This window comes from Notamacropus eugenii, chromosome 1 (genome assembly GCF_028372415.1).
Source record: "Notamacropus eugenii isolate mMacEug1 chromosome 1, mMacEug1.pri_v2, whole genome shotgun sequence".
Lineage (NCBI taxonomy): Eukaryota > Metazoa > Chordata > Mammalia > Diprotodontia > Macropodidae > Notamacropus > Notamacropus eugenii.
The window spans coordinates 291348050-291368173 of NC_092872.1; the positions used below are offsets into that span (position 1 = coordinate 291348050).

General features: G+C 47.2%; 1 protein-coding gene across 9 annotated transcripts in view; it reads right to left on the reverse strand.

Annotated features, from left to right (window-relative positions):
* Positions 1-19248, reverse strand: part of CFAP46 (cilia and flagella associated protein 46) — a 135891-nt gene extending 116643 nt beyond the window's left edge. For 2 of the 9 annotated variants that reach the window (XR_011971721.1, XR_011971722.1), the window contains exons 1-9: positions 18666-18979; positions 14088-14212; positions 13599-13730; positions 12747-12811; positions 12312-12476; positions 4444-4567; positions 2281-2375; positions 1160-1264; positions 476-575 (exon numbers count right to left, since the gene is read on the reverse strand). Coding sequence is in view for 6 of the 9 variants with exons in the window: in XM_072629131.1 (XP_072485232.1) it covers positions 476-575; positions 1160-1264; positions 2281-2375; positions 4444-4567; positions 12312-12476; positions 12747-12811; positions 13599-13730; positions 14088-14212; positions 18666-18714 (960 nt within the window). In the remaining 3 variants the exon portion in view is untranslated. The other 7 variants (XM_072629133.1, XM_072629130.1, XM_072629131.1 and 4 more) reach the window with 6 other exon arrangements.
* Positions 19249-20124: the final 876 nt, after the last annotated feature.

Genomic DNA, 20124 nt, shown 5'->3' on the forward strand with positions numbered 1-20124 from the left:
AGTCAGCACCTCCTTATTAGTCTTAGTGACCTTGACCTGCCCAGAGTCATAAAAACCAGCAAAGGTCAGAGCAAGACTTGAACCCAGGTCTTCCTGGCTCCCAGATCAGCTCTTTCTCCTTTGACATACCTCTGCCTCTTACTCCTAACAGCTGGCATGTTTACCTTACAGGCATTCTCTCATTTCATTCTCCCAGCAGCCCTTGCTGTGTGGTAGGTGTTTTTATTATCCCCATTTCACAGACGGGGAACACTGAGACTCCCATATGTTTAACGACTGGCTCTTTAGTATCAGAAGGGGCTCAGTTTGGAGTCCTCCAGTCTCAAACTTGGTGGGCTCTGGAAGGTTCTGAGAGGAGCCATGGCCCATGGCCACCACTTGCATTCAGGGCATACTGGGGACTGCAGTGGCCCCCACTTCCTGACCTGCCACCCACCAAAAACCGCCACCCACCTCGACCAACCCAGATACTCACTGTATGTTTCATGGCTTTCAGGTCTTTGATGCAGTCGCTGGAAATTTCGAGGCATTTCAAGCTCAATGAGAAACGGGCTAATTCTAAGAGCAGCAGGATTCTGGGTGGGGGAAGGGAAGGAGACCCTTGAACTCAGCATTGAAAGCTGTGCTGTGCTCCTGGGGCGGCCTCCTGGTCTCAGGGGACTCAAAGAAGAATTTGTCCCTGCATCCCTCTCCCTGAGGGATCCACATGAGGCAGGGCCCAGATCCTCCCTGGTTAGTTTCTGGGCCACCTCTGGGTCATCTCCTCCTTTCCTGCCCTCCTCAGTAGTGGTTTCATGCTAATGAAGGCCCAAGGAGATCCACACCCCTCTCTCCCAGCTCCCAGCCTGAGTGAGGATGCTGAATACTGCCAGGTGGGGAAGCAGGTCTTTGCTGTTTGCAATTCAGAGATACCCCCAAGGCCCAGGGGGGCAGATGCCCAGCTGGACCCCACCTCCCAGCCACATAGGCAGATGAGGCTGGCTCTGTCCCCACTGGACATGGGGGGTGACCACACGCTGGAGCGGCTAGGGAGGGTCTATGCACTCTATGGGGGAAAATCCTTTTCTGTAAAGGTGAACTTCCCCTTAGGAAGGATTCTTGTGCCCAAGGCAGGTTCTGGCCCAGGCTCAGCCAAACCCTCACCATCGAGGACACTCACTTTTCATCCTGGACAGATTCTTGGTCCTCATACTGCTGGAGGAGGTCATAGGCCTCCTTCAGGTAAATGTTGGCCTCCTGCAGGGGCAATTTCTTGTTCACCTCCCTGAACAAGAAGATTCAGTGAGGAATCTGGGCGGCAGGACCCTGGCTCCCCAACCCCTTCTAGTTGCCCCTGTCTGTGTCACCCCCAAAGCCAGAAGAAAAGCCCCCAGTCGTGGTTTGAGTCAAGGCTACACAGAATCTGGAGGGACCCGGCCTTCAGACCAGAGGATCCTTAATGACTGCAGCACAGAGAATGAAGCTGGGCCTCCTCCCTCTGACAACCAGAGCCACCATCTAGGTGTCTCTTCTCTATCCCTTCAACAAGAGGTGGGGCAGCAAGGAGGAGGCCTGACCCTTGGCTCCAAGGCTAGAAGCAAGCTTCCAGACTTCAACACAGCCAGTCAGCCTTCCCAATAATGATGGACCCCAGCTTCTCCAACCACTGCCCCTGAAATGAGTCATATCCTTAGGGAGACAGGGGGAGGGTGGAGAAGGAAACAGAGAGAGAGAGACAGAGATGGAGACAGAGAAGGGAAGGAAGAGAAAGGAGGGAAAGAGAGAGAAGGAAGAAAGAGGAGGAGGGAGGAATAGGGAGAGAAAGATGAAAAAAGAGGGATATGTAGCAGCAGCAGCAGTTGTAAGGGTTAATATTTACACAGCATTTTCTCCATGCCAGACACTGGCATGAATTTAGGATTAGGGTTCTCACAACCACCCTGGGAGGGAGGTGCCATTATTATCCCATTTTACAGGTGAGGAAACTGAGGCAAACAGAGGTGAAGTGACTTGCCCACGGTTCCACAACTAATAAGTGTCTGAGTCCAAATTTGAACTCCCACCTCCCTAAGTACAAGCCAGGGCTCTATGCCCAGTGGTGCCCCATTGCTTCCCAGATGAGTAATAGGGAGCAGTGGGCAATGAGAGTCCAGGCTGGACCGACCTTCAGCACCAAAGAAACCTGTTCACAATCCCAGGCAGCCCCCAAGGACCCTCCCAGGCCTCTCCCTCATTGTGGTTTCAAAAAATTTTCGGTTTTAGTGGATTTGGGGAGGAGAAGGTTGCCAGTCTGCTACTTACGATTTTAAGGTGTTAATATTAAAAAGGATGGACAGGCTGATGGAGCCTTTAATTTCTTCTTTCATTATCTCCTCGTCCATGAGATTGTGCTGCACCTAACATGGAAACAAGCACAAGTATCAGAGCAGGAAAACGCCACCCAGGTGCCTCTCTCTGCTCCCTGGCCCTTCCCTCTGCTCCTCAGGACCCTCCCTCTGCTCCTCAGGACCCTCCCTCTGCTCCCCAGGACCCTCCCTCTGCTCCCCAAGACCTTCTTCGTGCTTCCCAGATCTTCCTGATTGCTCGGGGACACTTGGCAGCCACACCTTGGAGTCCACCCACATTAGAGCTAGCCCAAGCCCGCGTCCCTGGATATCCAGGTCAAGGGGCAGGGTCGTGGAAGGCACAGCAGCCAGGGTGGGCCCTGCTCCACCTCCTGAACCCTGGACAGCTCCTTGTCCAGCTGAAGGTGCTTTACCCTAGAGACCGCGCAGAGCCCCCTTTGACCGCAGGACTCAGCTTGGTCCCTGGGATAGAAATGGAGAGCAGCAGCCAGCGGACCTGGGCCTAGGGACCCCACTGCCTTGGCCTATCCATGGGAACTGCTCACAGAGGTTGTCCTGGACCCCTCGCTGGGGTAGTGACCAGTCCATTTCACAACCTCTCACTGTCACACTGCCCTCACTCTACACTCACACCTGTTGTTTGGTTTGGTCTGACTCTTTGGGACCCTATTTGGGGTTTTCTTGGCAAAGATGCCAGAGAGGTTTGCCATTTCCTTTTCCAGTTTATTGTACATATTAGGAAACTGAGGCACACAGGGTAAAGTGACTTGCCCAGGATCATACTGCTAGTAAGTGTCTGAGGTCACATTTGAACTCAGGTCTTCCTCACTCCAGGCCTGGTGCTATATCCACTGACCCAGAATCTCAGGCACTAGCTGGAGGATTCCACCTAGAGTTAGAGACTCCCAGAGCTGTCCAGTGGCGTTCAGTGAAGTGTCAGGAGTCCAATTTGAGACAGCTCTCATCTCAGAAATTTTCCCTGATATCAAGATGCAACTTGCCTCTTTGCCATCTCCCCACCCCCTACCCCTAGTTCTGACCTCTGGATAAAACAAGGCTGGCCCTCCTTCCTAGGAACAACTCAACTTATGCTGGACATCTCTATGGCCTCCTCACTCTCTAGCTGAGCCTCAACATATGACCCCCACAATCCCACACATGACCTCCCCTTTCATTGCACCTCTCTCCAGGATCCCAGACTGGTCTATACCACCAAACCGCACTAACCCAGAATTTATTTTTTTTCCTGTTGTTTGTTTTTTTAAACATAGTGTTACTGATATCTTGTTTTTCTATCATGTATACTTCCAATGTGCTTCTCCCACTTTTCCCTCCAGAAAGGTAACGAACAATAAAAGGGGGGGGGGCAGAGAAAAACAATTTAGCCAAACTAGCCAACACCTTGAAAAAAAACATTATCTGCAAAGTTCTGTACCATGATCCCCTGCCTCTGCAAAAATGATCTTTCTCATAGCCAATCTTTGGGTCTCAGTTCAGTTCTTTTCCCCCAGCTCTCAGAATCCACTTCTTAACGGTCCTCTCTTCCCTCTTCTTCCCACTGCCAACCAGGCATGTGCTGAGCAGAGGTGGAATTGGAGATAGCAATGCCCATCTCCTCCTGAGTCCTCCAGTTCTTGGTATCTATATCCATTCACCTCCTTTCTAACTGGGTGTGAACTTGAGGCAGCTAGATGGTGCATTGAATAGAATGCTGGGTCTAGAGTCAGAAAAGTCTGACTTCAAATCCAACCTCAGATACTTACTAGCTGTGTGACCACTCAACCTCTGTTTGCCTTAGTTTCCTCAACTGTAAACTGGGGATAATAGAAGCACCTCCCAGGGTTGTTCTGAGGATCAAACAGAATAATATTTGCCAAAAGCCATTGCCACAATGGCTGGTATACAGTAGGTGCTATATAAATGTTGATTTTTATTCATAACTTGGCTATAAAGTGCTGTAAGCAGAGGTCATGTCAAAGGCCAGACTCAGCAGGACTTCCCCTGGAGATTGCTTCCTTTTAAATGCCTCAAGGGATGCTCCCGGAGCTCCTGAATTCACTAATTTCTATACTTCAAAAACACGATGACAATGGGAATGGACTTTTCAAGGTCCCCTCACCATGATGGAAAAGATCCGTTGGTATCTGTGTGGGGCGTTAGTCTTAATAAACGGGGCGGCGCTCGTACAGAATTTCGCAGCAGCCTCCATATTGTCAGCCTCCAGATAACATTCCAAGAGCTCTCTGCAAAAAGAAGACACCAAGAACTAGATCTGGAGTTGTCCCAGTTATGGAGTTGGGCCACTCACTACTGCCCTTGAAAGCCCTAGGACACTCACCCATAGGTGCTAGGCTCTGCCCCCATCCCCCAAACGAAAGAAATCATAAAAGGAAAGGGACCCTGCGGTCTTGGCACAGCACCACTGCTACCTGGCACACAGTGAGTGCTTAATAAATGATTGTTGACTGGAATTCCCTTGACTGAGACTCTCACTGTTTTAATTTGCATTTCTTCCTATTAATGATTTGGAACAAGTTTTCAAATGGTTGCAGTCTGCTTGTTTGTCTGTCCTTTTTTGGAAGGTGCTTGTTCATCTCTTTTATCATTTATGGAAGAATAATAATGATAACTATAGCTAACACCTATATATATTATATATTTATATATATAAATATATATTATATATTTATATTTATAATATATATTTATATATTACCTACTGTGCCTTACAATTATTACACTGATCATAATAGCCCTGGGAGATCAGTGCTATTATTATCCCCATTTACAGAGGAGTAAACTGAGGCAAACACATTAAGTGACTTGCCTAGAGTTATACACCCAGTAAGTGCCTGAGGCTGGACTTGAACCCGGGTCTTCTTGACTCTAGTCTTGGCACACTATCCACTGTACCACCTAGCTGCTCTGAATTGTATCAATTCCCTATTTCTCTTGAATATCAGCCTTTTATCATAGAAACTTGTCACAAAGATTTTCCTCAGTTCTGTTTTGTTTTTCTAATTTTGATTGCATTTACTGTTGGTGCCAAAGCTTTGCAAGTTTGTGTAGTGCAAACATTCTCCTGAATCTTGTATGCTCATTTCTTTCCTTCCCACAAGGGCTCCTCCCTAACTCTTTCTTCTTTTTCAAATTTGATTCTGCCTCAATCTTTGATCTTTAGAATCCAACCTCAGAATAATTCTGTTTTTGCCTCTCACCCATGTCCAACTCTAATCCTAACCCTAACTGCATATCCCAAACAAAGCTCATCGGTTTGAGACTCTCTTTCTTTGTCCTGCGTTATCTAGCTCTTGTGGTAGGAGATACTGGTGGAACCCTCATTGCTGCCAGCAGATTCCTGATATTCCAAGGTGTCTTTGTCAAGTCAGGAGCTAGTGTCTTACCACTTACTGAAAACTCCATTGGTCAGGCACTCTGGCTTCTAACTTACCCTGTTTGTTTCAGGGATCATTTTGTCTATGAAAAGCTGTAATACTGGAGGGAGATCTAGCACTGCAAGACCCACTCCCACCCTGTCCTTCCCCCTTTAGTCACTATTTCCTTTGAAAATTTGGATTTTTTGTTCATCCAGAAGAACTGCATTTCTATTTTGTCGAATAACCTTTTGAGAATTCAATTGGTAAGATATTAAATCTGTAATTAATGTAGGTAGTGCTTCTGTTTTATTACATTAGCACTGTTTAACAATAAGCAATCAGTACCTACTTATTTAAAACTTCTCTAATTCCTGAACCCTAGAAAATTTACTAAAAATTAGTTGAAATAATTAACAATTTCAGCAAAGTTGCAGGATATAAATAAACCCACACAGATCATCATTCTTTTCTATAAACTAGCCCCCCCCCCCCACCCCGAAAAAACCCAGCAGGAAGAACTACAAAGCGAAATTCCATTTAAAATAAATGCAAACAATATAAAATGCTTGAGACTCTACTTGCCAGGACAAACCCAGGGATTATATGAACACAATTAGAAAACACTTTTCACACAAATACAGATGTAAACCATTGGAAAAATTGTTAATTGCTCATGGGTAGGTTGAGTCAATGTAATAAAAATGACAATACTACCTAAATTAAAGTATTTATTCAATGACATGCCCATCAAACTAGCAAAGAATTATTTTACAAAGCTAGAAGAACAAAATGTCAAGAATACCAAAGGAATCAATGGAAAACAAAAGGCAGGCAAGGCAGTATAGTAGCACCAGATATCAAACTCTATTATAAAGTAGTCATCAAAAGAATATGCACTAAGAAATAGAGGGGCATAGATCAGGTACACAATACACAGCAGTAAATGACTACTAAACACATTAGATCAGTGGCTTAGATTAGGTACACAATAATACACAGTAGTAAATGATCATAGTAATGTAGTGTTTTATAAATCCTAAACCTCAAGCATTTGGAACAAGAACTCACTATTTGACAAAAACTTCTGGAAAAACTAGAAAGCATTTTGGCAGAAAGTAGGCATACCAAAATCTCATACCATGTTAACAAAGTAAGGTCAAAATGGATAAATGATTTAGACACAAATGGCGATATAAGAAGTAAATCAGGGGACCATGGAAAACTGTGCCTGTCAGATCTATGGATAAGCAAAGAGTTTATGACCAAACAAGAGACAGAGGAGATTACAGGATAAATGATTTTGAATACATAAAATTAAAAAAGCTTTTGTACAAACAAAGCTAATGCAGCCAAAATTAGAAGAAAAACAGGAAACTGGAGAAAAACATTTCATCAAATTTCTCTGAAAAAGACCTCATTTTTCAAATATGTAGAGAACAGAACTAAATCTATAAAAATAAGAAACATTCCCCAGTTGATAGTCCAAAGATACAAATAGACAATTTTCAGAAAAAGAAATCAAAGCTATTGAGTCACAGAAAAAAATGCTCTAAATCATTATTATAGAAATGCAAATGAAAACAGCTCTCAAGTGCCCCCCTTCACATGTCTCAGATTTCCTAATATGACAGAAATGGAAAATGACAAATGTTGGAGGAGGTGGGAAAACTGGGACACTAATGCACTGATAGTGGAGTTATGACCTACTCCAACCATTCTGGAGAACAATTTGGAATCATATCCAAAGGGCATCAAATTGTGCATACCCTTTGACTCAGAAATATCACTACTAGGACTATATCCCAAAGACATCAAAGAAAATGGAAAAGAACCTACATGTACAAAAACATTTATAGCAGCAGCTCTTTTTACTATAGCCAAGAATTGTAAATTGAGGGGATGTCCATCAGTTGGGGAATGACTGAACAATTTGTGGCATGTAATCATGATGGGATACTATTATGCTATAAGAAATGATGAGCAGGGTCCTTTCAGAAAACCTAGAAAGATTTAACATGAACAGATACAAAGTGAAGTGAGCAGAACCAGGAAAGTATTGTACACAGTAACAGCAAAATTGTACAATGATCAACTCTGAAAGACATCTATTCTCAGCATTAAAATTCCAAGGGACCCATGATGAAAAATGCTGTCTACCTCCAGAGAGAGTTGATGAGCTCTGAAAGCAGATTGAAGAATACTTTTTTAGCTTTATTTTTATTGTTTCATTTTGTTTGTGCATTCCTTTGCAAAACAGGTAATCTGGAAATATGTTTGGCACGATCTCACATATATAATCAAAATCAGATTCCTTGCCTTCTCAAAGAGGAGAAAGAGGTGGGAGAGAGGAAGAGAATCGGAAACTCAAAAAAAAGTGTTAATTTTTTTTTTTACACGTAATTGTAAAATATCTAACAAAAGAAAACTAAAAAGCTTCTCTAATTTCTGTAAAGAATGTAATTGTATTTATGTGATTCCTGGATGTGCCTTGGGGACAGACCCACAGGTGTTTTATATCTTCCACACTCTGAAGTGAATTTCCATGGAGTTTTTTTTCCAATTCTCTTCCTGCTGAGTTTTGATGGTAACAAAAGAAAAGGCTGAAGTCTGTAAGTTTTATTTTATATTCTGCTAACTGGGATGAAATTACTGTAGAAATCATTTTTGTTGAATCTCTAAAAGGATCATTGTGTTTTATCTCTGAATCTGCTTCTTCTCTCAAAGACTTTATCTTGTACAATTGCAATAACTATCCTACCTAAAAACAGATTAAATGATAACAGTGATAACAACAGATAACCTGGCTTTGCTTACCACTGGGAAGGCCTTTGGCATTTCCCTATTGCTGATAAGATGGGATCTTAGTTTAAATTGCAAATAATAGAGGATCTCATGAATGGTTTTAAGATACATGAGTTCTTTTTCTTTCAGCATCCTTTATATAATCATGTGATTTTTAAATTATTTTTTGAGATTAAGGTAGTCTGTTATTTTTATAGTTGTTTTTTATATTGAAGAAAGTTTGCATTATATCCTTAGTATAAATCTGACCTAGTCATGGTTGATTATTTTTGTGATATGTTGCTAAAATTTTATTCACTATTTTGGCCCCAGTGTTGGAGATATTGGTTTGTAGTTTTCTTTGTCTGCTTAAGGAACCCTATTGTTTTATTGAAGAAGTTTGGTGGATGCCTTCTTTCTGTTTATGCAAACAGAATACGTAATATGGGAGTGAAAGTTTGAATGTTTGATAGACTACATTTGTGAATCCATCTGATTCTATCCCTTTTTCTTTGAGACGTGATTGATGGCTTGTTTGATTTTTCTAAAATTGGATTACTATAGTTAAAATCTCTATTGTTCTAGGCATTTTGTATTTTCGTAAATATTCACATGTTATATTGACAGTTTTATTGTCCCAGCATTGGGGAATTTTTTTTGTATAGTAATTTCCTTTTTTTTCTCTCTTATCTGTTGTGAAATTTCCATTTTCATTAGAATGGTAATTTGCCTTTTCTCTCCTTTTAAAATCAAATTAGTTGAGTTGATCTAATTTTCTTTGGAAAAAGAGCTTCTAGCTTTATTTAGAAATTGAATTTGTTTATTCTTTGATTTTCAGAATTTCTGTTTTTGTGTTTAGTTTTTAGTTGTTCTTTCCTATTTCATTATGATTTTTAGTTGTAATCTCACTTCAGTGGCATGTTCTTTCTTTGTTGGGGAAAGTGTTTTGAGAATAAATGTTCCTCTAGGGATTGCATTGGCTGAACTCCGAAAGTATGAGGTTGTCTAGTTGTTGCGTTTTGTGAAATTATCTATTGTTATGATTGTTCTTTAACCCTGTCCCCCCGCTATTTAGGATTGCTGAGCCTACATTCAAGTTTGGATTCTTTCTTCTTTGTGGATGAACATTTTGATTGTGTGGCGGTCCAAAAGGATAGATTTGATATCATTTCTACATTTGGTCAATGCCTTATAGCTTGGTCATCATCATCTAGGATAGCTACATGGTCCAGTGGATGGAATGCAGAGCCTGGAGTCAGGAAGACCTGAGTTCAAATCAGTCACTTATTGGCTATATGACCCTAAGCAAGTCATTTCACTCTTTGTCCCAGTTTCCTCATCGGTAAAATGAACTGGAGAAGGAGATGACAAGCCTCTCCCAAAAAGGAGTCATGAAGAGTTAAACAGGACTGAACAGGTTGGTCAGTTTTCCAAAGGGAATCATGCACAACTGAGCCTGTGTAGACTTCAGCTCCAATTCAATACTAAACAGGATTGTGTCAAATCTGAGTTTTCCCAAATTCTCTTCAGGTACTTAATTTGGTTAGCTTGTGTCAGATTCTCTGGTTTTGAGAGGAGACACTGGGATCCCTAGCCCTAGGACTTTGCCTATTTCTCTCCATAATTCACTCCTCTTTTCCTTTAAGTAATCAGAGACTGAGTGGTGCATGCATATTAAGTCAATAATGGATTGATTTCAATGGCTAGAGCAAACTTGGTTATGAAACTCAAGCTTTTGGAAAATATAAAAATATCACAACAAATGCTCCAAGTAACTAATAACTAGAGATATGCAAATTGAAACACTCTGAAATTTCACCTCACATCAGCAAAGATGACAAGAAAGATAACCACAAATATTGGAGAAGACACAGGAAAGTAGGCCCACTAACATATATGTATATATATATAATATATATACATACGTATGTATGTATGTATGTATACACACACACACTGCTGATGGTTCTGGGTATTGGTTTGGCCAGTCTAGAAAGGTCCTTTGCATCTAAAGCATGGTTCCCCTTTGGCCCAGCTCTACTGGGACCAGGCTTATTATACCCTAAAGAGATCAGAAAAAAGCCCATATGGACAAAAGCACATAGCAGCTTTTTTTGTAGAGACCCCAAAAGGGGTGTCCATATATGGAGAAATAGCCAAACATATTATGGCATATTCTTGTATTGTAATATTATTGTGCCTTAAGAAACAAACAAAAAACAAAACTAGACTATGTAGAAACCTGGGGAGACTTGTGTGAACAGAGGGAGGGGGCAGAGCCAGAATCGTCACTACAGTAATCCCCAACAATGAAAAACTTGAGTTCTCTGATCCATGCAATGATTACCATGGTCAAAGGGACATATGTCTGTTCACTGCATATATTTGCACAAGGATCTGGTTTTTGTTCTCTTCTCCCTCCCCTTCCTTGGGAGGTAGGTCAAGACAGGATAAAGAGAGGGGAAGGAAGGAGGGAAGGAAGCAAGGAAGGAAGGTAAGAAGGAAGGGAGGAAGGGAGGGAAGGAAGGAGGGAGAAGAGGGGGTAAAGGGGAAGGAGGGAGGGAAGGGATGGAAGAGAGAGAGGAAGGGAGAGGGAGGGAAGGAAGGAAGGAAGAGGGAGGGAGGGAATAGGGGAAGGAAGGAAGGAAGGAAGGAAAGGAGAGAAGGGAGAGAAGGGAGAAAGGAAGGAGGAGGGAAGGGGGAAAGGGAAAAGCAGGATGGGCCATTGAGGCATCACATTTAAACATTTGCAGAAGAGAAGGAAGGCCAGAAAGGAGCCCAGTCAAGAGCTTTGCTTCAAAAGAATGTCAAGCTGTCCCCAAAAGAGCCCCCACATTCCTGTGAAATCCTTCTCTTCTCTTCTATGATATCTATAAAATGCCATTTCACTTGGAGTTTCTTAATTAAGCTCCAAATAAATAGGACTTTTCCCAAGGAGCTGAGGCCATTCATAAAGCCCTGTCCAGGCAGCAAGGCTGGCCATTCTCCCCAGGGATGGCCTGAGAGCCCTGGGGTTTTCACAGACCTCCAGAAACATACCCTCTCCCCTACGTGAGCAGGCCCTCTGGGGAGGAAATCCATGGGATGGGAAGAGGAGGATCAGGTACGACCTTCACTGGAGAGGGTGAGCCCCCATCCAGGAGGCCACAAGAACCTCCAAAGATGTGGAGAAACCATGGGCTTTATTATCATGATATCAAAGACACTACTGAGAAAAACTTAGAGCTGGCCCTGGATTCAAATCCCACCTCAGACACATACTATACATACTAGCTGTGTGGCTCTGAGGGACATCATCACTTCCCATGACCTCATCAGTAATGCCTCTGTGCAGGTGGCGCCCAGATAGAGATACCCAGCCCCTGGCTCTTTCCTTGCTCCAGGTTGGCATCACCACCGGCCTCATGGGCACATTGAACTAGAAATCCCATTGACAGCTCCAAAAGAAAACTTGTTGTCTCTGCCCAACCTCCCTTTCCAACTTCCTGATTGCTAAAGAGGGTACCACATCGACACCCCAGGCTCATCAACCTCAGGGTTAGCCTTCACTTCTCTCTCCTATACAACACACTTCATGCATGTGAGTGTGTATACACATGTGTACACTCACATATGTATAGACCCCAAACTCGTACTTGTTTAAGTATACATAAATAACATATATATTGTTGATTCCCCAGGAAGACTATAAGCTCCCAGGGACATGCCTACCTCTGTATGTTCCCACTTCTGCCCACAGACCCTGCCCAGAATGACCCAGACCCTTCACCTGACCACAGACCACCCCATCCTATCTGCCACCTCAGACAGGGCACCTCCCTCTACTCACATCATGAGCTCTGCCTGCCAGTCTTTGTCTTCCTCATTGATCTGCTGCAGCACATTGACAATGAGTGCCAGGCTCGGAATCAAATACTGACGATGGCCAGGCTTGAGGAAGGCCCTCGCCATCCTCCAGTACAGGACAGATGCATTGTAGACCAGAAAATAATACCTGGGGAGCCAAGAGACCTTCAGTCACCATCATCGCCCCCACCCCAAGACTGTCTCTGGGTCCCCGCATTCAAGGCTGGCTCTGGGTTCCCCCCACCCAGAGGCCTGCAATTGGCCCCAAAGGTGCTGCTGATCACAAAATCTCCAGTGTGCCTCACTAACCCACCCTGGGAAACTGGTCCCATCAGATCACAAGTGACCAGAGACAGATGGCTACGAAGACTACCCGCCATCCAGCTGGGGTCCCCAAGGGCCCCCTCCCTCTTCTCACCTGGGATCTTCACTCCCAAACCTGACAGCCTTCAGGAACTGAGTCACACTCTTCTCAAATTCATCCTGAAATCTCACAAACAATTGGGGAATTATTAATAACATTAGTGACCTGCTCAAAGTGACTATGAGATTTCCCAACCCCCCCTTGCTCCAGGTCCAACCTTCTTCCTAGGCCCCTTGGTCCCAGCCCTCAAAGGGCCCTGAGTCCTGCATTAAAGTCAGACCAAAGCTGGAGCCAAAAGGCTCCTTGTGAGTTGGGCCTGGCATTGCCAGAATGACCCTGGTGGGTTCCCCTAGTCCCCATTGGCCTGGCCATGTATCAAGCTGTTTAGACCTCCTCCCCCCTAGCGCCTGCCTCATCCCTGAACTTTTCCCCAGAGTTAATGGAGGCCAGCCCCTCCCCGAGCAGGGCTGCGGTCCAGGGGCCTGGGGTGGGCCTGAAATTTTAAGTCATAACTTGACAAGGCCACTCATCTGATACCCCCATTTTGTGGCGAGAAGGGGGAAGGGAAGTGGCTAGTGTTGTAGAGCTACCAGGGGCGAAGACTGGGACTGGAGCCTGAGGGTTCTCACTGCTGCTCAGGCTTCCTGCAACTGAGGCGGGTTGGGAAGAGGACTGGTCCAGATTCAGGACTCTCTGTCCAGCCCACCCGAAACCCCCACAAGACTGGGTTAAAGGTTCCAAGTGAGGAACCCTTGTCAGGGATTGGGGAGAGAAGCAGCCCAGGTGGTGTCCATCTCCCACCAGTGGCTTCGGGGGAGAGGTTCAGGATGCCAAGGTCATCCAGCCTCCTTGCCCTTCAAGACTCCACGAGCAAGGGCTGGTGATGGGTGGTGCCCCAGTCCTCACCAGTTTTTCCATTGATTCTGGTCTGTACAGCTGGGCCTGGCACAGGTATGCTCTGCCCCTGAACTGGCTGGAGGGAGGCATCCCCTTGAAGTACAGATTCACACAGCTTTCTGTGATGTCAGGAAGCTTCATCTGAGGGAAGGCCAGAAAGGTCAAGTGCACAGAAATCTGGTCGGCCCTTTACCATTTCTTACTGATCTGTCTGGAAAATGGGGGAGTGTGGTGCAGGGGCTAGCACACTGGACCTGCTTCAGACCCCCGCTGTTGGACCCTAGGGACCAGTCAATCATCTGTCTGAGCCTCTGTAAATTGGGAGGATAACAGCCCCCTCTTCCTCCTTTCACCCAGGGCTGGGGAGTATCTTGAAACAGGCCTTCTCATGATCCGAGTTCTACCAAAGGAAGGGTCAATGCTTCTGCTGTGGGGTGGGGGTCTCCCCTCCCAGAGGGGCTCTCTGAGAGCTCCTGAAGGAGACAGGTGTGGGCCTACCTGCAGGGCTTGCTCTGCACACAGAATGGCCAGCTCCAGGCTGAAGCTCTCCGACCTGTCCAGGGGACACTGGCCCTCACTGGCCGCCTTGATCAACTGGTAAGCCTTCTTCAGGGCCTCAACATCTGTAGTAAGAAAGACAGGCCCCCAGAGTATGCAGCCCTCGGGGCACACCCCACGCCCAGCCTCTGCTATCAGGGAGGTGTGCATGCTGGCAGTCTGGTGTGCCACCCCCACCCCACCCCCAGCTCTGCAGGTCCTTCCTCTTTCTCCTCACCCCCAGATCTCCCTGTATTATGGAGCTGCAACAGTTGATGCTGAAATATGCTGGCCTGGAATGCCTCTGATGACCTGGCAGAAGCTGGGGCAGCTGGTGGCAGTAGAGCTGGGGGAACAGGGGGATGAGCTAGGGGAGAGGAGAGGCAGCTAGTGCCAGCCTTTGCCCACGGTGCCTCTGCTTGGGACAGGGGGAGAAACGGGGAATTGGGTGAGACCTCTCCCCCAGGGACCCAGGAGCACTAGGTGTCTGCTGTTACTGAGGGGCTTTCTCTGTGAATTTCTCTGTCCTTGAATGTTTGTTTGCGTCCCCCTGGGGGAAATCCTGGGTTGAATGGCAAGTGGTCTTAGGCAGAGCATTTGTGGCCTTTATCATTGTGGGTAAATAAAAGCACAAATGAGGAAGGACTCCTCCTAAACAGAGGTTTCTGACCCAAGCTTCCAGGCAGGAACCCTGTGGTCTGGCTTGCCCAGCAAGCCATGGCAGCACCCAGACACTGTCCCCATCTGGCAGCTGAGAAACTGAGACCCAGAAAACTTGGTCTGGTCATCCAGGCACCACTGACAGCCAGCACATCTTGGGAAGTTCATTCCCACAGCACCTGCCAAGTCTTCCCTTCCAGGGGAGGAATCAGAGGTGAGAGCTCTGGGCAATACCCTAGGTGGACATCTGTGATGTCCCTGGTGAGAACTCAGGGTGTCAGCCTGTCCCCTCCCTCATCCTTCATTTTCTGTGGGTCTGCAGAGAAGACCCACCTGATGTTCCATGTATCAGCCCATGAGCTATCCCTCCCTTTTCTGAATGACCAGCCTTGACTCAGCTGCCCTCTCTCCCTTGGACCTCCTTCAGCATCGGGGTGGGGCTACCCTGGGCCCTCCATCACAGGTCCCCTGGCCCAGGCTGACCATGCTTCATTCCTCTCCTGGATGGCTACTCTGCAGACTAACTACCATGCCCCTCAGGGTCACTTTTCAGCTCTTTTTACATGTTCCCCTACTGGAGAGAAAGGTCTTTGAGGCCAGGAATTGTCTATTTTCACTGTATCTGTATCCCCGTATCTATCACACAGGAGGAGCTTACTAGATGCTCCCTCCTGCCAGGGCCCACGAGGAAGTCCTCACTGGTGATCTCAGGCAACTTACACCCCCCCATGGCCTGTCTTCTCATTGTTTTCAAGTCAGTGATGATTGTGACTCTTCACGTATAATCTCCATCATGGGACAATCAGGCCCTTTGTGATTCGACTGAGGATTCCTGCCTCTCTGCCCCTAAGCTCACCAAAGATGGACTAAGTGCCTGTGACACATGTGTCTGAGACAAATCACTTGAGTGCATTTCAGGATGAAAGTGATGAAAAGTGGAAAAGATTTGTCAAGATTTTTTTTTTTACCACAAACTTGTTCCTACCTCAGCATCCATGTTTTTATACTCTAACCTTACAATCTTGAAGGAGTAGCATGAAGAAGCAGAAAAGGTGGTCAAAGAAAGGAACATGGCAGAGCAAATGGCTTAGCACAGGCCACAGGACTTTGAAGGAGCAGCTCTTTTTTTCCTTTTTTTTCAAGCAATTAGGTTAAGGGTTTGCGAAGGATTACACAGCTAGTAAGTGCCTGAGGAGGCATTTGAATTCAGGTCCTCGTGACTGTAAGGTGCTTTATCCACTACAGCACCACCTAGCTGCTCCTGAAGGATCAGTTCTTCAAGAATCAGGAGGGGAAGATGCCAAAGTTACACCTTAATATTGTCAAAAAAGGAGTGACAAAAAGATTATCCCACCTACTGACTAGGGTCCCCACTCTTCCAAGGAGACCCGAGTGTCCCTGTACCGATGCAGCTCTGACAGGGGAGCTACAGGAGCCATGGAGGGCACCTTGGTAGGCAAGCAGCTGATTGAAACATGTCCAGACACAAGGCCTCCTGGGCTTCCTGGCTGTTCACAACAAAAACCCAAATATTGCCTCCAAGGCTTTGTTTCACCAAGATGTCCTGCCTGCACATGACAAAATTGCAGAGGATTTCTGGAAAGAATGGGGAGTGGCTTTGATTGGCCCCCAGCTCATTACTAACATCTTCCAAAGCCCTGCCTTCCACAGCGGGCCTCACTCTGCAGACCCAAGGAGAGCTCAAGGCCAGCCTTCAGGGCCTTCATCTCCAGGCCTGGGCTGCCTTCTACAGACAAGGCAGCTTCTGTCTCCTAGCAGGGCTTTCTCCAGGCCAAGAAAGTCCCTCCCACCCCAGAGTACCACCCTCTCTCTTCCTGCTGAGTGGGAGGTGGGCCTCCTAGCATCTCACAGGACATAAGACCATGCCATATGTCAGGACGCGGAGGCTCAGTGGAGGGTGGGCCTGGACCACTCTCCTCTGCCAGATCTGACTGCTCGATGCTGAGATTCCATCCCCTTCTACTCAGCCCATCCAAGTGATCTGGAATCTCCATCAGCTTGTCTGCAAACCCCATTCCCTCTCTTCCTCTTGGCCTTGCTGCTCACTCAGACCTAGGGCCAAGCTCCACCAGCACTCTAATCAAGACCTGACTGCCCCTTCCACTGGATTCCTACTCCACAAGGAACATAGCTCTTTCTTTCTGAGGCCTTCCATCTTGGCCCTCCCTCCCTCCCAGAGCCCTGGCTCCCTCTTCACTTCCACAGTGTCTCATGTTCTCCAGCTCACTAGCTGAGGCTGGGAGTGGGATCCATGCTGTCCTTCCACCACCTCCCTAATGAACATTTTCTTCACACCAAAGGAGCCCTCTGGCCCCCAGAACATTCTCTGTCCTTCCCCAAGGAGCTCAGTACCTGGCTCACAGTCTGGCTCTCCTTCCTGCTTCCTGCCTTCAGACTAGGGCCCTCCAACATACATATCACTGCTCCTCCAAACACCCTGACTTCCCAATTCAAGAGTCCTCCTCCAGCCACACAGAAATGGTCATGCCCCAGATCTTGCCATCCCCCAAGTGCTTGGCTTCTGTGTCTAGGGTGGGGTCTCTTGGGCCTTAGATCCCCAGAACTCCTCTGTCTCGTCTCACTCTTGAGTCCCTGGGGCCTCAGAGCCAATTCACTCCCTGCATGGCTCACATAGAGCCTCGGGGTACCCAGTCAGGAAATCCTCCTGCACCACTTGGAAAGACAAGGAGTTGAAATCTAATTGAAATTGCTTTGGTTAAAACCAAATCACAACTCATCAGCTTCATAACTGACCAGAGACTGACTCCCATTGTCTCAGGTCTCTGAGCAAAAAGCTTTTTACCACAAGTGGGAGGTCTTGAGAGCAAGAATGTCCAAAAGGCCTCCTGGGTGACCACACTGGTCACCAAAGAAACTAACTCTGGCCTCCTTCTTTGGTGGACAGCACAGCCCTCCCTCAGGCCTCCAGGAGGACACCCCAGGGACCAATGCATAGAGTCCTAGGCTGGGAGTCAGGGAAGACCTGGGTTCAAATGCTGCTTCTTAGTTACCCACTGTGTGACCCTGGACAAGTTAGTTAACCTCTCAGTTTCTTCATAAGCAAAGTGAGTATAATCCTGATACCTCAGGGGGTTGTCCTGAGGTTTAAATGGGCCAGCACAGGGAAAGTGCTTTGTAGACCTGATACTGCCTAAGGCAGAGATGCAGACTTTATCAGTCTAAAGTGGCAGTAACTGTAAAGTGCTTAAACTAGTGCCTGGCGGAAAGCAAATGCCGTACATTATTATTGCCCACATATACATACACACAGAACTGTGCATATATGCCTCTGTCTCTGTCTCTGTCTCTGCCTCTACCTCTGTCTCTCTGTGTTTCTCTCATCATAGGGGTGCACCAGTCACAGCTGGGGAATGTCCAGTGTGAGCGCACCGCAGAAATCGCTCATCACCGCAAATGGGCCACTGATAGTTTTGCGAATTGTCTACACTTAAAACGCGGGGGAATGTTAATGATGCAGACCCAGCCTCCAAATCTGGCCTGGGTGCAGTTTTTCTTGGCGAGCTGAACGTGTGTCAGCCCATCACAGCACTGGGTGAGCCTGTAGGAATGTATATGCAGACGCCTTCGTTCTGGCCCACTGAAAGCCTCCCCTTCTCCCCCTTCCCTGCCCCTCCCCCGCCCCCCGCGCACTCGCGGCCATTCTTCTTACGTGATAATCCATCTCACAGAGTCTCTTTTTCTTCCTAAGGTTTTACTTCTCAGCCTCATAGTTAGCTCTCCATCTGCTCCATAGTTGCGCCCCTCCCCCCATGTGTGCCTGGTCTTCTCCCCCTCCCCGCCCCCATTCCCCCCTCTGCCCTCGCCTTATGCCACCTCCCCTACGCCCACGACCCTTACCTCCGCGCTGCTCCGCATCGAACAGAAGCTGCCTTATGGTCAGGTCCATTCTGCTGCCTCCAAGGGCGGACCTGAGGGGACGGAGGGCGGACGGTCTCCCCGCTGGGGGTCACCAACTGACGGACCCGCTTCCTTCAAGTAGAGCAACCAACGCCCCAGGCCCCGCGGCCCCAGTCAGGGTCCGAGCGCGCCTCACACCCCGCCTCGGGATCAGTAGCCTATAGAGGGCGGGGCCTGGCCAGTGGAGGTCTTGGGGCTCCCTTCTACCCCCAGAACTCCAAACCTGTCCTTCATGCCACCCGCACCTCCACCCCTGAGGCAACTGGTTACCTGAAGTGGCGACGGTGGGGTCTGAGGTCCGGGTCCGAGGGAGCTGGCTCAAGCAACAGCGGCAGCGGCAGCAGCAGCAGCAGCAGCAGAAGTACCCGCAGGACAGGCAGCGTCCTTCGGTGTCCTGGCAACGGAGAAGAGGGGTGAGGGTGGGCGGGTCTGCGGAAGGCCCAACCCCTACTCCGAGCCTCCTCCTCCCTGTCCCCTGCAGACTGAAGGATCTCCAGTGAGCCCAGCTGCTCGGGAGCCTTCTCAACCCCAGCTCCACATTAAAATCGGGAAACAGTCCATGAGGCTCCCAGGGTCAGAATAGCCGGGGTCGGGTCAGGCAAAAGGGAACCATGGATGGTTGTACTGGACGTTCCTCGTAGGCCTTCATCCTCCAGCCTAACACAGGAAGAAGCAGCTGGGACACAGTGGGTGGGGTCCGGAAGGCTTCAGCTTCTTTCTAGCTGGGTGACCCTGGGCTAGGTGCTTGAGTTCTCTGAATTTCTCTCAAAGCAAATCTTAACAAGCATTTATGAAGCACCTACTGTGTACTATTATATGCCAGAGGAGAGTCCTAACTCTCCAGGAGCTCACAGTCTCATGGAGAAAAGACAATGACTTGGTACCAAGAATCTCTAGATGAGATAGAAGGGAGAGAATCCCTGAGGGATGGTCCCAAGGGGATGCCCTGGCATTAAGAGGATGGGAAAGGCTTCTTGGAGAAGGTAGGATTTTATCTGGGACTTAGGAAGTAATAGAAGCTAAGGGGCTGACACGAGAAAGCAGAGCATTCCAGGCATGGGGAACAGCCAGAGCAAATGCCTGGAGTCAGGAGATAGAGAGTCTCGTTCATGGAACATCCAGGGGGTCAGTATCAATGGGATGAAGAGTATCTGGTGATGAAGAGGGTTTAAGAAGATTGGAAAGGTATGAAGGGGCTAGGTTATGAAGGGACTTGAATGCCAGAGAATGTTGTATCTGTTTCTGTAGGCCATAGGGAGTCACTGGAGTTTATTGAGCAGGGAGTAACATGGTTGAACCTGAGTTTTAGGAAAATCACTTTCGTGGCTGAATTGAGCATGGATTGGAGCAGGGAGAGGGGAATTGGAGGCAGGAAGACAATCTCACCTGAAAGCTATCA